The sequence below is a fragment of the Dermochelys coriacea genome, chromosome 6 (genome assembly GCF_009764565.3).
Source record: "Dermochelys coriacea isolate rDerCor1 chromosome 6, rDerCor1.pri.v4, whole genome shotgun sequence".
NCBI lineage: Eukaryota > Metazoa > Chordata > Testudines > Dermochelyidae > Dermochelys > Dermochelys coriacea.
The window spans coordinates 88,157,276-88,174,058 of record NC_050073.1 but is presented as its reverse complement, the minus strand read 5'-3'; the positions used below and the strand labels follow the sequence as shown (position 1 = coordinate 88,174,058).

The 16,783-nt window shown below is 42.6% G+C and overlaps 1 protein-coding gene across 1 annotated transcript in view; it reads left to right on the top strand.

The window, feature by feature from the left end:
• Nucleotides 1–307: 307 nt before the first annotated feature.
• Nucleotides 308–16,783, top strand: part of SNW1 (SNW domain containing 1) — a 24,552-nt gene continuing 8,076 nt past the window's right edge. The window contains exons 1-7 of the mRNA XM_038404641.2: nucleotides 308–479; nucleotides 2,001–2,154; nucleotides 4,202–4,363; nucleotides 14,723–14,818; nucleotides 14,912–15,018; nucleotides 15,816–15,920; nucleotides 16,012–16,081. Coding sequence (XP_038260569.1) covers nucleotides 466–479; nucleotides 2,001–2,154; nucleotides 4,202–4,363; nucleotides 14,723–14,818; nucleotides 14,912–15,018; nucleotides 15,816–15,920; nucleotides 16,012–16,081 — 708 coding nt within the window. The 5' untranslated portion in view covers nucleotides 308–465. The remainder of the gene's footprint in view (nucleotides 480–2,000; nucleotides 2,155–4,201; nucleotides 4,364–14,722; nucleotides 14,819–14,911; nucleotides 15,019–15,815; nucleotides 15,921–16,011; nucleotides 16,082–16,783) is intronic.

Here is a 16,783-nt window from a genome sequence, read left to right as displayed (position 1 = left end):
TGCTACGTAAGTGCGTTTGCACAGGGTCTGCAAGCATGAAAAGACAGCAATTCCCATCGCAGCTTCAGCAGCTATGAGCATCAGCATAAAAGGGGACAGGTCAGTTCCCTAATCAGTGATCAGACTCCTTTCGAACAGATACCTCCCAGCCCTGCAAGGCACTACGGCCTGGAGAAGAGGGAGACTACAACTCCCACAATCGTTCAACATGCGCCTGTGCATTACAAACATGTACGCGTCATCTAGTCTAGAGGCAGGTTTGTGAGGAAGACTACAACTCCCATAAGACATTTCGATCACACGCCTGCGTGATGTAGCATGTGACCTTCCCGCTGAGAAAAGATGAGAGAGAAAGAGACTACAACTCCCAGATACTTTTGATGTCCGCGCTTGCGCACTTGTGATCTCCCTCCGTGTGGCAGCGGGCCAGGGCCCCTGAGGCCCGGTCCGAGCGAGACGAGGAAGATGGCGCTCACCAGGTTGGTGGGGCCGGTCTCCGCTTGGGGTCGGATTCCCTCCGCCCTGCTCACGGTCCAGTGTCCTTACGTCCCCGCAGGGTCCGGGTCCTGGAGGGCCCTGTCCCGGGTGCGAGGTGGCTCCCGTCCCCGCCGAGGGACAAACTGCGCTGGCGGCGCGTAGGCCGCACCGAGCCGGGGCCTTTCCCGAACGCCCAGCCGCGGGCCCTGCCGCCATGGGGGGGACAGGGCCGGAGAGACGGGTCGGGGCGTGGGGACCGGACACCTCCCACCGGCCTGCGTCCCGGTTCTGCCCTCGGCTGAGCATTGGGGCTGGGGGAGGGTAGGAGCCGCCAGCTCCCAGGGCGGCGCTGCGGGAGGCAGTGTGCACCCCGGGTGGGGAGGTCGGCGGCCACCCTTCGGGGCTGTACCACTGGGGGCCCGTACAGGGAGTCAGGGACGGGAGCGTTCCTCCAGGATGTGCAGCGAGCTCTCTGGAGCTGAAAGGGTTAATTTCCCCTCCTCACCCCCCCGTGTGGGGACAGCGGATCCCTTGGGTGCGATGCCTTCTCCGAGGGGGTACACAACCACCCTTGCGTGGAGACCGGGACATAGGGAGTCTGGGATCTGATGCAGCGGCGTCCAGGACATCCCTGTGCACGGGGGTAACCATAACGCTCTGGATATGGGCTGGGATGATAGCTCCCATCGTGTGCACCGCTCCATCTAGGTCCTAGGGCAGTCTACTGAGAGAAGTTGAAAGATCAATGTCATTTCTCTGTCTAGCTTAAGGCATATTTCTTTTTGTGTTTACTCTGACATATAAACCTTTTGGCAGCCAGATGTTTCCTTAAGGACATGTAAAGACGGGCAGCGTGGTACTCGGATGGGGGTGCAGGATGAGCTGAAATGTGGGAAGCTAAAAGTTCGGAATTTTAGCTGAGTCCTTTGTTCTTAGCCAGTGGGAACAAGAGGTGCTCTGGAGAAAGTGTCCACATCCACGGAGAAAGGAAACATCTTGTATAGCTTGGGTACTTTGTCCACATCTTAGTGAGAATGAGGTATATCACTGTGTCTATTTGTGGCCATTTACGTAAGGGAGTCATTAAGAATTGGAGGATATTTTCTTATTCGCTTTGACAGAATGTCAAAAACATACTTACATGGAAAGATCTATGTTATGTTCTGTAAGATTCCTACTGCTCTGTTGCTTTAAAAAAAAAAAAAAAGGCAGACATGGCTCCTGCTGGGCTTTGGTTCAAACAGGGGTTGGAAATATGTATGTATTAATTGTCAAGTCTAGAGAGGTGGAGAAAGAGTGCCACCTTCAGTATTTCAACTCTGTAGCAGCTGTGGCCCAGTTGAAAAGTCCTGCACTCAACTGTTAAATGTTATAAATTATTTCAGATCCAACACAGATCAGTGGCAAAGATTAACAGTCCCTTGGAATACTCTAACAACAAACTCAAATATTGCATTTGATCTCAGTTGTGTTGAGTGGATGAGGCTGTCAAAGTTAACATCCTTCTCTTTTTGTTTGTGCAGTTTTTTACCAGCCCCAACTCAGCTGTCTCAGGACCAGCTAGAATTAGAAGAAAGGGCAAGATCTCAGAGGTCAAGACAGACTGCACTGGTGTCATCACGCAGGGAACCTCCCCCATACGGTTATCGGAAAGGATGGATACCACGAATGCTAGAGGTAAATATTTGAATTCACGCTCTGGTGATAGCTGTCATTTATTTTTGATAATTTTTTTTATTTTAACAAGGATAGATTAAATCTGAGCACTTGAATATAGCACAGAAAATTGGGTAGCACTTCACCATATGAGAAATTGACTGGTTATGTCCACCAGTCCTGGTGGAAATATTCTGGGTTTGTTTTTGTTTTGCAGTATTGCTACTTACCATAGAAACTTTCTAGCTGTATTGTACATTACCTTCCCTGTGGATAATATTGTAAAGTGAAAGCAAGCATGGCCTTCTGAACACGTGCCTATTCTCATTTTCCTGATTTGTTAAATACACAGTTCAGATTAAAGTTTTCCATGCATGATTACAGTTGGGAAGCTAAAAAGAGTTGCATTGGAAAACAAACTCATGGTTACAATGTTTTCATAAGTAACAGATTATCTTACTCTCCTGTAAAGCATTGGCATTTGTCAGACATTCAGTGTTAAATATATAACTGCCAAAAACAACCTGAGATAATGATGCGTGTTCTTTGTCTTGACCCTGAATTTGGTTAATCTCATTTCAATTGCAAATGCTGACAAGTTGGGAGTGAGAATAGGGGTTTCTGAGAAATTGCACCAAGACACTTTGTATTTTGACCAAGAAATTCCTTGTAGTGATTTAAAATGACATTTGGCATGAGGTCTGAGACTTGGTGTGGTCAGTAAACCAGTGCTAACAACAACAACACTTCTGGGACAAGGGACCAGTGACTCTACTGAAGTGTTAATACCTTGCAAACCATCAGGACTAGAAAAGGATATCTTATACAGCAATTTCTGCTTTCCACTAATATACAATATTCTTTTTTAGTTTCAATGTCTGATGAGATATCAGATCTTAAAATTTCCACATTTTCATTAATTCTTTTGCATTTTAATTAGCAAAATTAGTATTTTAGTAGTCACTGTCTCAAACTGCTAACGCTAGAAATCAGTACATAACATCTTTTTAAAATAGCCTCCAGCCTCACTTCCAAACACCAGCAGTACATGAATTGATAAGTATGTGGGAAGGACTGTTAAAAGTATCTATCCAGTTGATAGATCAGTACAAATGTCTTTAAGAGCAGTAAACTGTTCCAAGCATGATCTTGGTCCAGAGAATAAAAACAAAGTTTAAAAATCAGTCTCTAACATACCAAGAGTACTATGAAAAGGAATCTCATTTGGGTTTACTGACCAATGACTATCTTCGGTCTGGTTAGGGTATGAAGACTATTTAATTCTGTAACGGGGGTCTTGGAATGTGACACTTGAAAGAGCCTTGGTAACTCATCTCAGATTGTTCTTAGCGTGCATGGAGCACTAATCCTAGATGCATCTCAACTGTTATGGATTCCGAATGGCCTGGTTTGAGAGGCCTATCTCCTTCAGCTCATTAAATACTGAGTTAAAGGGCAAGTAAGCACTCTTAAAGGACAGGGCCTGGAATTCCTACCCAAGTGCCAGTGTGTTGGAGTCTAGCATACCTACCATTTTGAATGTGTGAGCTACAGGTTTTGTGAAAAGAATGTTTCATCATTAAAGCAACAAAATTAGCTGCTAGTCCACTGCTAATTGTGCTGTGGAAAATGACAAATACCAAATATAGCTTGGCAGCAGAAATCTGTCACTCTTGTAACTTGCTTTATTGTAATAGTAAAATACTTAGATTTATACATGAATCAAGGAAGTTGAACTTTAATTCTGTGATTATTATCGATATTGCAGTAGTGCCTGACATATTCCAATCAGGGATAGGAGCCCTTGTTTGGTGCAGCAAATAATTCTGGACATTGTGAAGGAAAATGAATGCATCTCTCTTCTATTTTAAGAATTCTGAATTCTGCTGCCCACTGAAAGAATACACTGTGGTACAGTCTGGTTGTTGCACTGTGAGAACAAGGCCATTGTGCTGGAACCAAAGCACTCCCTGCTCCCATTCCTTGCTGAAAACTACCGGCAGATCTTGTGCTTGGTTTCATGCCACATGTTTCATTTATTGCTCACTTCTCTTTCCATTCTGTGCAGGATTTTGGAGATGGGGGTGCTTTCCCAGAAATCCATGTGGCCCAATACCCATTGGATATGGGCCGAAAGAAGAAAATGTCCAACGCTTTGGCTGTTCAAGTGGATGCAGAAGGAAAAATAAAATACGACGCTATCGCTCGACAGGGACAGTCTAAGGACAAGGTAATACACTCTTACAATAGGAGTGCATGTGTTTGGCAGCCTTAAACAAATTGGGTTAAACATGTTTGTTCTAACAAACTGTCGCCATTTTGACATTAGAAATCTAGATGGTCGCTTTTAAGCATTGACATGTTTTGTTAAAAGTTTAGGAGGTGAGGTAATATCAGTCAGCTATGAGTGGCATGATTGGGAGGATATGGTGACCCAGAGCTACTTGAGTCTTTCTATTTTGTAACTGATAATAACTTTGTGATCTTACAGAGGTTAGATAATGTGGGTCAAAGTGCCTTCTCAAAAGTTGTCTATTGATGGCTAGTATTCTACTGGAGTTTGCTGGCCATCATGGGGCGTTCTAAAGAAACCAAGACATGAGGGTTGGCTTGTCAGAGGCAGTCTTCAGTCGGACTTCTGTAATTCAGGATCAAATTAGGGGTTTTCTTTCTGGCTATGAAACGCAGGCAGTAAAATAGCACAAGCACAACTTCCAGAAAAATGGACCCTTATGTGCTTTTATTGTAACTGCCATGCTATCTGGAGTGACTCATGACCATGAGTACCTACATCAGGCCAGATTGTCAAAAATAGGACAGACACCCCAACTGGTGGAATGTTCTGCAATTAGATTTCACCAGCCCAGTAACAAATGTGAACTCCTGCATCACTATATAGTCTTTCTGTGAATCACAGACAGTCCCCTTAGGCTCTCCAATCTATCTTGCTACCCAGGCAAGCTGGACTCAGTGTAAGTGACCATTTAGCACTAAAATCACACAATATTCAGGTTGAGAACAGTCACTTACCCCAGATCAATTTGTATTCTATATCTCTCACCAACGACAATGCTTGTAGCCAATTCTGTAATAAACTAACTAAAGATGTATTAACTTGGAAAAAGAAGTAAGAGTTATTTACAGGTTAAAGCAAGCAAGCATATAACACAAATAAGTTGCAATCTAAATCCTAAGAGTGACAGAGTTGTAGTGATCTTTCAATTCAAAATATCTTTCAAGGAAAACCAGGGATAACCCTGGTTGATCTCTTGTTTCATTTTGGAGTTTCTGGCCCTGTGAGAGTTCAAACCGCAAAGAGTTTTTCCTTGTGAGGCATTTTTATATATTCTTCCGTAGAAAATCAAGCTGATAGCCAGAGTTCCCACAGAAGTCCCTTCGTCATGAGGGGAGGGGGGAAGAGGAGGAGGAATGCACTTAACAGAGTCTTTGATCCTTGATATTATACAATAGCTCGTTTGCCTTTAATGAACAGGATTTAACATCTTGTTAGACCATCAACACGTACAACAAATATATTGCACAAGTCTTTTTCCTGGTTTGTTGAGTTACATAGAGGTTTACAATGCAAATGCTTGCTATCTCTTTATAACATGGGGTATAGTTGCTTGAGAACAATACATGCAGTATGCTACAAGCATTTTATAAAACACTAAAACACAACTTAACATATAATATTTATTTTGCTAATGCACAAGTAACCAAGAGTGGTTTCTAGCTATGCATTTGTGAGGCTTAGGGCCTTGGCATGAGTTGGCATCTGGTAATCCAGTGTCACAGTAACATTGACTTTTTTTTTAATAGTCTTCATGTTTTAACCCTTTTGCATTGGAGTTTTATTTTGTTATTGCAACTTCCATTGCATTGCAATATGGGGTGGGCAGTGTTGCTGACTTAAAATTGCCATATTGTAAGACTCTGGGCCCAGACCTGCTCCCACTGAAGTCAGTGATAAAACTACCATTGACTTCAATGGGGACAGATTTGGCTGCTGTATCTGTAGTAGTGATTCCTAAAAGGAAATGGCTAAATTGGGTATTGTGGTGTCCTAATTGACATTTAGAAGACCATTTATACAAACTCTCAAGCTCACTGTCAGGAGCCCATATTTCAGAGAGGGTGGATTGGATCATAGACTACATCAAAGCTTTCATTTTCCTTAAACAGGCGTGGGAATAGGAGAATTAGTGAGGTTCGACTAGACCAAATGTTTGACCATTTACTTTCCACGGTAACTACTCATCTCTCTCCAGAGTAACCTAAAGGAAATCTGAAAAGAAAGAACTGAGCACAGATGGCTTTTTTAGTTTAGAATCATTGAGATATTGATATGGATAATTGTTCAGGAACTCAAGATTCTTCCTGGATTGATGGAGCTCCCTATGAAAACTTAAGCACTAGGAGGAACACTTATGTTTTACAGGGATGAGTGCTGTTCAAAACCCCAAGGTAGATGGGGAAGGGGTGTAGCTTTCTAAAAGTCTCAAGTGCCCAATGAATGTGACAGTGACTCAGACTTTCAGCGGTGAAAATTTCCTTATTCAGAACACTAGGATGGTTAAAAATCATTAACTTTTTAAAAACTCAAATTAGATTTTTTAACTTTTTTTTTACTTTTACACTTATCTGAAGTTTATTATGCAACTGTCAAAGTGTGATGCCTGAGACAAACTTACAGTCATTTAAATAAATTGAAAACCCAATCAATTATATATGTTTAATAAATGAATAAATAAATGTATTGTGTATCTTCATGACATCACCCTACTACAGCATATTTGAAACATGGGCTAAAATCAGTTTTGCTCTGAACTCTCATGTGGACTGAAAGTGATTCGAAGGAATAAAAGTACATAATGGCAATGGCAGTATGCTGAGTTGTGAACAAGACTTCCATTGGGATGCCACAAGAATTGGAACATAGCTACTAATAGGGCTAGAGATTTATAATACAACAATGTGTAGCATGGCTAAGCAGTGACTAGTGGGGGTAAGGGGAAGATACTAAACACTTTAAATCTTCAAAGATTTGTGCCAACTTTAACTTTATACACGTAGCCTCCAGTGAGGAAGGTAAGTGGTGTTCCTAGCTAAAAAATGAGTATATGGAGCTAGAGAGTGGGTAAGTAACTTGCCTGAGGCTAGGCAGTGTGTTAGTGGCAGAGCCAGGATTAGAATGAAGAAATTCCTGGATCCCAGTCCTGTGCTCTGAATCTGGACCATGCTGACTCCACCTACAGATATTTGAATGTAAACACTTAGGGAAGTGAGGAATTATTTTATGGTGGTATAGTCTAACATAACTAGGACTAAGAGATGAAATAAAGAAAAGGAAAACTTAGATTCTGTCTTAGGAAAATGAACAACATCGTGGAATAGTCTACTATGGAAGTGACAAGCCTCATTGCTAGATGTTTTAAAGGAGATGAGAGAGCATTAGCAAGTATGGTATGTGGAATGATTCTTCATTGGCCTGCTGTGAATTGGGTGACCTCAAGTGGATTTTACAGATCTAACTTTTGTGATTATGGACTATGAATGAGATTGACTATAGAATCTTTAATAGCCTGGACTATACATATAATTCAGATATTCTTCAGATCTCAGTACCTATGGCTGAAGAAGAACAGATATTTATAAATTGGCCCACCAGGTGTTCTGGATCTAACTGGGATCGCTTCATGAGCTCCTTATTTGTCTGGGCTAGGAACATAGGTTATTTTGCTTTTTCTACAGCCTATGGATTGTCTCAAATTTGAATTAAATAGTTGGCCTTTCTGTAAAGGAGACTGCTGCCACCAAACAGGTTTATCACTACAACCCTTGTATCTAGGTGGCTTACCAGCAACTTCCATCACTTCCGCTATTTGCCTCCTATGTTTCCTTTCCATATAAAAAATACCGAATACAAGGAACTTCCATGGAAAAATGCTGGGCTTGTGGGTACTTGAAGATTTGATACATCACCTCTGCAGAAGCAGCCTGATAAATGGATACTAGCCAGGCATTTACAGATAAATCCAGACCTGACTTTGTGGATCCTAAACCAGATATCCATAATAGCACACCTGGTTCCTGTATTGCCAGAGCTTATTCCAATACCAACTCTGCCCATGTGGCTTGTGATGGAATTCAGATGGCATACAGCATAATTTAATGCTTCTTGGAACATCACTGATTTACGTGTCTTGTTGAGGCTAGTGTTATGCTTCCATATTAGGGGGACTTGCATTATAGGGCAGCTGTCCCCAAAGTCTACCCTTACCATGGCAGAATTAGCCTCTTTCCAGTAGAGTGGCTCTGCGTGGAGGAGCGGATGATAGTATGTGGAGTTGGAGGTTAATACTACTTAGCTGCCTTTCACTGACATTGCTTCTCAAAGGCTATTTTTACAGAACTTGCATGCTTCTCTTCTGCATGCCTTGTAGCAAGGGAGCAAATGAGATGGCTCTGTCTATCTGTTACAACATATAACCACACCACTGTTGCTAAGTTAGACCAGTGCTTGACAAAAATCAGATCATAGATGAAGAACAGTTGGTTGAAGTTCTACCTCAAAAAGGCTGATACAGAGAAGAAAGTATTTTGAGAAGTTTGCAACCATGCTACAGTCTCCCCTAGCTGACCTGAACTGGTCAAATTCTGTAGCTCAAGAGTGTTCCTGCATACCTCTCTGATGCTAAATTCCCACATAGCAGCATCTGAGAGTAACTCCTCTGCATTCTTCAGCTGGCTAGGAGACTGTCTTGGCAGATGATGACACAGCCTGGATGTTATCTCTTTATTAATGCCCAAGTAGATTGCACTATTGTAGCTCAAACTGTCAGACCTCAAGAAACTACCACTAGTATAAAATGCAGTGATACGTCTCCTCAACATTGGCGACTATGAGCATAGCAAGCCCATCTTCTACTTACTATACTGGCTCCCTAGAATATTGCATCACATTCAAGGTCTTGGTCTTTTTTCTTTACGACACTTAACGATCAGGGCCTAGGATACTTAAAACTCCAGGACAAGGACCACATTTGGCAGCTGCACTCCTTGGACACAGTGGAACTGTCTACTGCAAGGATAAAGTTAGTCTGCAGGAGATGGAGCTTTCTTGAGGGCTGGGCCAACACTGTGGAACAAACTCCCGTGTGATGTAAGAACCACCATAAACCTCACCATCTTCCATTTGAAGTAGAAGACGCTCTTCTTAATTCTTGCTTTCACTAATGGAAACACATAACACAACATGCATTTAAAATAAAGCCACATATAGTTGTCTCCTGAGGGAGTGGGGGCCGGGGGAAGAGAGAGAGAGAGCGCCACTTGTCAGCAGTGCTAGTCATGTTGATAAAAGAACTCTGATATCGCAGTGATGGCTATGGTATGAAAACATGAATAGAATAGACCTAATAATTTGTGAAATAGTTCATTATACATATCAGAGTAGTATCCACCTCTTTTGATAAAGCTTTTCTTGAGAAGTGGGGTTAATCCTGGGTCTTTGTGGAGTGACATGAATACCAACTTGGATAAATAGATGGTGCCTTCTCCAGTTGAAGTGCAGGGAAGATTTTTGAAGTTAGTCACTTATGTCATAGAACAAAATGGAAAAATCTGTTTTGTAGTGTTGGGGTTACCACATTCTATCCTGTAGATGGCTGCATTTCAGTGGCAGGCAAGTAATCCTTACTTTACATATGTAGTTGATAAAGCTCTGTATAGAGCCACTTTGGATATACAGAATCAAACATATTGTTGAAAAAATATTTAAACAGTTGCAATGTGACAAGTTGCAGGCAAGAAAGTTCTCCGTATAAGCCTGGTCTTATGGGATTCTAAGGGCATGGCTACAGTGGAAACTTCAAAGAGCTGTCGTGGGAACGCTTCCGTGGCAGGGCTTTGAAGTGCAAGTGTGGTTGCGCATGAGCGCTGGGAGAGAGCTCTCCCAGTGCTCCTGGTAATCCACCTCTACAAGGGGATTAGCTCAGAGCCTGTCTACACTAGCGCTTTAAAGCGCTCAGACTTGCTCCGCTCAGGGGGGTGATTTTTCACACCTCTGAGCCAGCAAGTTAGAGCTCTTTAAAATGTAAGTGTAGACAAGCCCTAAGAATGTATGATCAGATTCTACTGCTAGGTGAAGTGCTTTCCGATATAGGAAGATCAGAGAGCAGTCTCTTCCGATAGCACCATAGCACATAAACATTTAGTCTCTGCCTGTTAAGGCTGCCCCAGTCTGCAGAAGGAATCTTTCAGTGGGACCAATAAGTTGATTTCTGACTAGATTGATCACTCCACATTGAAGTAATTTCAAAATGGAAATGCTAAAGCCCAATAGCAATGAATCTCTTACCTGACTTTCCTTCATCCTCATAATCAAACAAGCAGTCCAATTAAAATTTATAAGATACTTGTCCTTTTTTTTTTTGTTTTTGAAGGTGGTGGGAATATTGGTTATCGCCACTAATGTCAGACTAATCTCCACGTTGCATCCACTTTGCTGTCACTTTGCACACAAGTAGAATGTCTGTTTAGTGGGTAATGAGTTGTGGATTTAGTTCACAAAGCTCATTTGTGCTCCAATCACCTGACAGAGGTATATTGTAATTTTGAGATAACTCCTGTAGCCCTGAGGTAAGTGGGAAAGCGGGATACCGGGAGGAAGCACAGGCAGGAAGGTCTGTGAGGGGAGGGCTCCTGCCTCATACTGGGAATGAGGGGCGATCAACAGGTTATCTCAAGTGCTTATATACAAATGCACAAAGCCTTGGAAACAAGCAGGGAGAACTGGAGGTCCTGGTGATGTCAAGGAATTATGACGTGATTGGAATAACAGAGACTTGGTGGGATAACTCACATGACTGGAGTACAGTCATGGATGGTTATAAACTGTTCAGGAAGGACAGGCAGGGCAGAAAAGGTGGGGGAGTAGCACTGTATGTAAGGGAGCAGTATGACTGCTCAGAGCTCCGGTACGAAACTGTGGAAAAACCTGAGTGTCTCTGGATTAAGTTTAGAAGTGTGTGCAACAAGAGTGATGTCATGGTGGGAGTCTGCTATAGACCACCGGACCAGGGGGATGAGGTGGATGAGGCTTTCTTCCGGCAACTCACGGAAGCTACTAGATCGCATGCCCTGATTCTCATGGGTGACTTTAATTTTCCTGATATCTGCTGGGAGAGCAATACAGCGGTGCATAGACAATCCAGGAAGTTTTTGGAAAGCGTAGGGGACAATTTCTTGGTGCAAGTGCTAGGGGAGCCAACTAGGGGGAGCGCTTTTCTTGACCTGCTGCTCACAAACCGGGTAGAATTAGTGGGGGAAGCAAAAGTGGATGGGAATCTGGGAGGCAGTGACCATGAGTTGGTTGAGTTCAGGATCCTGACGCAGGGAAGAAAGGTAAGCAGCAGGATACGGACCCTGGACTTCAGGAAAGCAGACTTTGACTCCCTCAGGGAACAGATGGCCAGGATCCCCTGGGGGACTAACATGAAAGGGAAGGGAGTCCAGGAGAGCTGGCTGTATTTCAAGGAATCCCTGTTGAGGTTACAGGGACAAACCATCCCGATGAGTCGAAAGAATAGTAAATATGGCAGGCGACCAGCTTGGCTTAATGGTGAAATCCTAGCGGATCTTAAACATAAAAAAGAAGCTTACAAGAAGTGGAAGGTTGGACATATGACCAGGGAAGAGTATAAAAATATTGCTCGGGCATGTAGGAAAGATATCAGGAGGGCCAAATCGCACCTGGAGCTGCAGCTAGCAAGAGATGTCAAGAGTAACAAGAAGGGTTTCTTCAGGTATGTTGGCAACAAGAAGAAAGCCAAGGAAAGTGTGGGCCCCTTACTGAATGAGGGAGGCAAGCTAGTGACAGAGGATGTGGAAAAAGCTAATGTACTCAATGCTTTTTTTGCCTCTGTTTTCACTAACAAGGTCAGCTCCCAGACTGCTGTGCTGGGCAACACAAAATGGGGAAGAGATGGCCAGCCCTCTGTAGAGATAGAGGTGGTTAGGGACTATTTAGAAAAGCTGGACGTGCACAAGTCCATGGGGCCGGACGAATTGCAGCCGAGAGTGCTGAGGGAATTGGCGGCTGTGATTGCAGAGCCCTTGGCCATTATCTTTGAAAACTCGTGGCGAACGGGGGAAGTCCCGGATGACTGGAAAAAGGCTAATGTAGTGCCCATCTTTAAAAAAGGGAAGAAGGAGGATCCTGGGAACTACAGGCCGGTCAGCCTCACCTCAGTCCCTGGAAAAATCATGGAGCAGGTCCTCAAAGAATCAATCCTGAAGCACTTAGAGGAGAGGAAAGTGATCAGGAACAGTCAGCATGGATTCACCAAGGGAAGGTCATGCCTGACTAATCTAATCGCCTTTTATGATGAGATTACTGGTTCTGTGGATGAAGGGAAAGCAGTGGATGTATTGTTTCTTGACTTTAGCAAAGCTTTTGACACGGTCTCCCACAGCATTCTTGTCAGCAAGTTAAGGAAGTATGGGCTGGATGAATGCACTATAAGGTGGGTAGAAAGCTGGCTAGATTGTCGGGCTCAACGGGTAGTGATCAATGGCTCCATGTCTAGTTGGCAGCCGGTGTCAAGTGGAGTGCCCCAGGGGTCGGTCCTGGGGCCCGTTTTGTTCAATATCTTCATAAATGATCTGGAGGATGGTGTGGATTGCACTCTCAGCAAATTTGCAGATGATACTAAACTGGGAGGAGTGGTAGATACGCTGGAGGGGAGGGATAGGATACAGAAGGACCTAGACAAATTGGAGGATTGGGCCAAAAGAAATCTAATGAGGTTCAATAAGGATAAATGCAGGGTCCTGCACTTAGGATGGAAGAATCCAATGCACCGCTACAGACTAGGGACCGAATGGCTCGGCAGCAGTTCTGCGGAAAAGGACCTAGGGGTGACAGTGGACGAGAAGCTGGATATGAGTCAGCAGTGTGCCCTTGTTGCCAAGAAGGCCAATGGCATTTTGGGTTGTATAAGTAGGGGCATAGCGAGCAGATCGAGGGACGTGATCGTTCCCCTCTATTCGACACTGGTGAGGCCTCATCTGGAGTACTGTGTCCAGTTTTGGGCCCCACACTACAGGAAGGATGTGGATAAATTGGAAAGAGTACAACGAAGGGCAACAAAAATGATTAGGGGTCTAGAGCACATGACTTATGAGGAGAGGCTGAGGGAGCTGGGATTGTTTAGTCTGCAGAAGAGAAGAATGAGGGGGGATTTGATAGCTGCTTTCAACTACCTGAAAGGGGGTTTCAAAGAGGATGGCTCTAGACTGTTCTCAATGGTAGCAGATGACAGAACGAGGAGTAATGGTCTCAAGTTGCAATGGGGGAGGTTTAGATTGGATATTAGGAAAAACTTTTTCACTAAGAGGGTGGTGAAACACTGGAATGCGTTACCTAGGGAGGTGGTAGAATCTCCTTCCTTAGAGGTTTTTAAGGTCAGGCTTGACAAAGCCCTGGCTGGGATGATTTAACTGGGACTTGGTCCTGCTTTGAGCAGGGGGTTGGACTAGATGACCTTCTGGGGTCCCTTCCAACCCTGATATTCTATGATTCTATGATTCTCTTGTCTCTAAGAATATTCTGAGCTCCTTTGATGTGCTTGGTTCTTCATGCAGTGAGGCTCTTGGGTTTTATAGTTAATTACCAAAGAGGAATACTGTTCTTCAGATGTCCTTCACTTGGCTTTGTGAGATGCTGGAATAGTGGTGCTCATTTAAGGGATTATTAATTTTGGAGATGTGGATAAGTAGCACACACGAGCCATTTACTGCTTATTTAGCGCTGAGGCTACAGGTCAGTTTTATAGTTAGGCATACGCTATTAGGAGCAGTTTATTCCATCTTTCTACTTGCAAGAATAGCTATTGAGAGATTTTAACCCTTTGAGCCAGGATTTTCTGATATTACTTGTTGAGGCAGATGTAAAATCCTAATTCTAGGTGCAATGTTTTTTTGTTTTTTTTTTCCCTTCCGTATGAACCTTTCAGTAACACTCCTTCCCTATATTATTCTTATTGGGGCTTAAGATTTAATAATTGTGTGTGGGAGGACTGAATTAGTCATGCTGAGAAAAACAAGAAATCTGTCAAATATTTAACAATTTCAAGGAGGTAGGGAAGATGATGATGTAAGGTATAAAAGCAGGATAGCCGTTTGAGTTGAGTTTCCCTTGTTCATGAAAATTTATATATAAATCTGGGTTTTCTAGCTTTGCTGGGGGATCCCAAAAAAAGGAAATGCATTGTCAGAGCGTGGAACTGGGAGCCATGAATTCATTAATTCTAATCCCAGCTTTAATGGCAGTTTGCTATGTGACTTAGGGCAAGTCACTTCTCTGCCTCAAGTTTTTCCATCTGTAAAATGGGGGCGATACTACTTCCCTATTTTATTTGTTTTTTGAGAAATCCTGATTACTGTGGTGTACCTGGAAGCTGAATGATTGCTATATAAATGCTAAATACTATCAAAGGATAATCTATCTTCTGAAATATCTACTTGAGGAATGGTGCATTTCCATCTATTCCTGTTTCACAGCACTGATCAATTATGTTTTCAGGTAATTTACAGCAAATATACAGATCTGGTACCTAAAGAGGTTATGAATGTGGATGACCCCGACCTGCAAAGACCTGATGAGGAAGCAGTGAAAGAGGTACTGTATGCATTGATGCACTTAGCAATTGGAGCTACATTCTATTTTTTGCATCTTTTGTTATGGCACTTGACATTATTTTCCTGATTACAGCTAACTGAAAAAACAAGAGCAGCCCTTGAGAAATCGGTCTCCCAGAAAGTTGCAGCAGCCATGCCAGTCCGAGCAGCCGACAAACTAGCTCCTGCTCAGTACATCCGGTATGGACCGAGTTAGAGTATATAATCCTTTTGTGTAGAATTGGTTAGTAAGAGCATGCTTTGATTTTTAGGAGGAGGCTCCTCTTTTTTTAAGCTTACTCCTTTGCAGGAGGAAACTAATTCAAGAAATGTAGACTTCGTTATTAATGACGAGTTAGTTTGAACCATGTTGATTGTCTTCACACCAGAAGTTAAAACATTTTAAGAGGTTATTGCATTTTAATGGAATGTAATATTAGTTGCATTACAGAGGGCACAGTGTGCTAGGGAAACTGACCATGATGTCTGTGTTTCCATTCAAAATAAGGTCTTTATAACCAGGCTCTCCCTTTACATAGTGTGACCAACTCTAAAGCAATTCTGAACTAGAAGATTAGTCTTTATTTAGAAGGAATCTCAGCTGCAGCCACAAGAAACCTCCAAACCAGGGTTTGGGTCAATTCAGAGCATACTTCTGCAAGTATATTAACTTTTCTGGGCCACAGCCAGTGAGTAGTCCAACAATGTCTATGAGCATGTACTATGGCATCTGACTAGATAAAACTCTTCTCATCCTTCTAGTTTGTAACTTAAATGTTATACTCTGTCCTGTTGCAGAAACAGGACACTATAACACTATAGCCTGAAAAGGGGCAGTTCAAATGCTGAATGAATATCTAATTACATCTGTGCATTCTGGTGTTGAAGAGCATTTAAAAAAATTGGTGTGAACAAAACTGAAATGCAGAGCAGTTAAATGAGGAAGGATGAGCTGGCAGTGTATAGAGAATTGAATGTATCTCAACTGCTTTCTTCAGATACACACCATCTCAGCAGGGTGTGGCCTTCAACTCTGGAGCAAAACAGAGGGTTATTCGAATGGTGGAGATGCAGAAGGACCCTATGGAACCTCCAAGATTCAAGTGAGTACCTGGAATTTTTCATAGCAAGTAGAGGATTTTGATAAGCACATTTTCCCACTGCCTATTGATCACATTATGCTTTATCTTTCAGGATTAACAAGAAAATTCCTCGTGGGCCACCTTCTCCTCCTGCTCCTGTAATGCACTCCCCCAGCAGAAAGGTATTGAATGTAGCTGCTATTTTCTGGTCTGGCTTCTAGCATGTGTTCTCAAACTCCACTCTGTTGATATCTAGCTGCTACCTGTGGTGCTTTTTCTCCTTTCCTCTGCCTTAAGATGTGTTGCTAGGTGATTAATTTAGTGTGAAATGTAAAATTCTGTGTCTGGGCAGTGTTGAAGGTTTATTTTCCTATATACCTTCACAGACGTTGATTTAAATTCCCCACTTGTTTTACAAAGGATCACATTGCTGTGACTCTCTGCAGCTTGGAGGGTTGGGTGAGGCTCTACATTTAGCATATCAATACTCCTCTTTGACCAGCCTGCTGTGTTTGTTTCTTGCAGTGTGTAGGAATAACAGGGCATTATTTTAAGTAATTAAAATAGAATATGGGCTCAGGAATGATTAATGATATTACCTTTTTCATATGCAGGTTACTTAATCAGTGCTGAAGTTTTGAGAAATAAACTAGTTCAATTAATCTCTTATAAACTTATTAAAAGATTAAGCAAGCAGTAACAAATAAGTTCAAGTGAAATGTCACCAGCTAACTTTATAATTTTTATAAAGGTATAATACAATGGTCAAATTGAGGGTACAAGTCAATGGTTCAATTTATCTGGCTAGTCAGTTACTACATTTAGTAATTTAATTATGAGCAAGTTATGTAAAACAGTTGTCTTAAAGTTTTACAGGAAGCTTA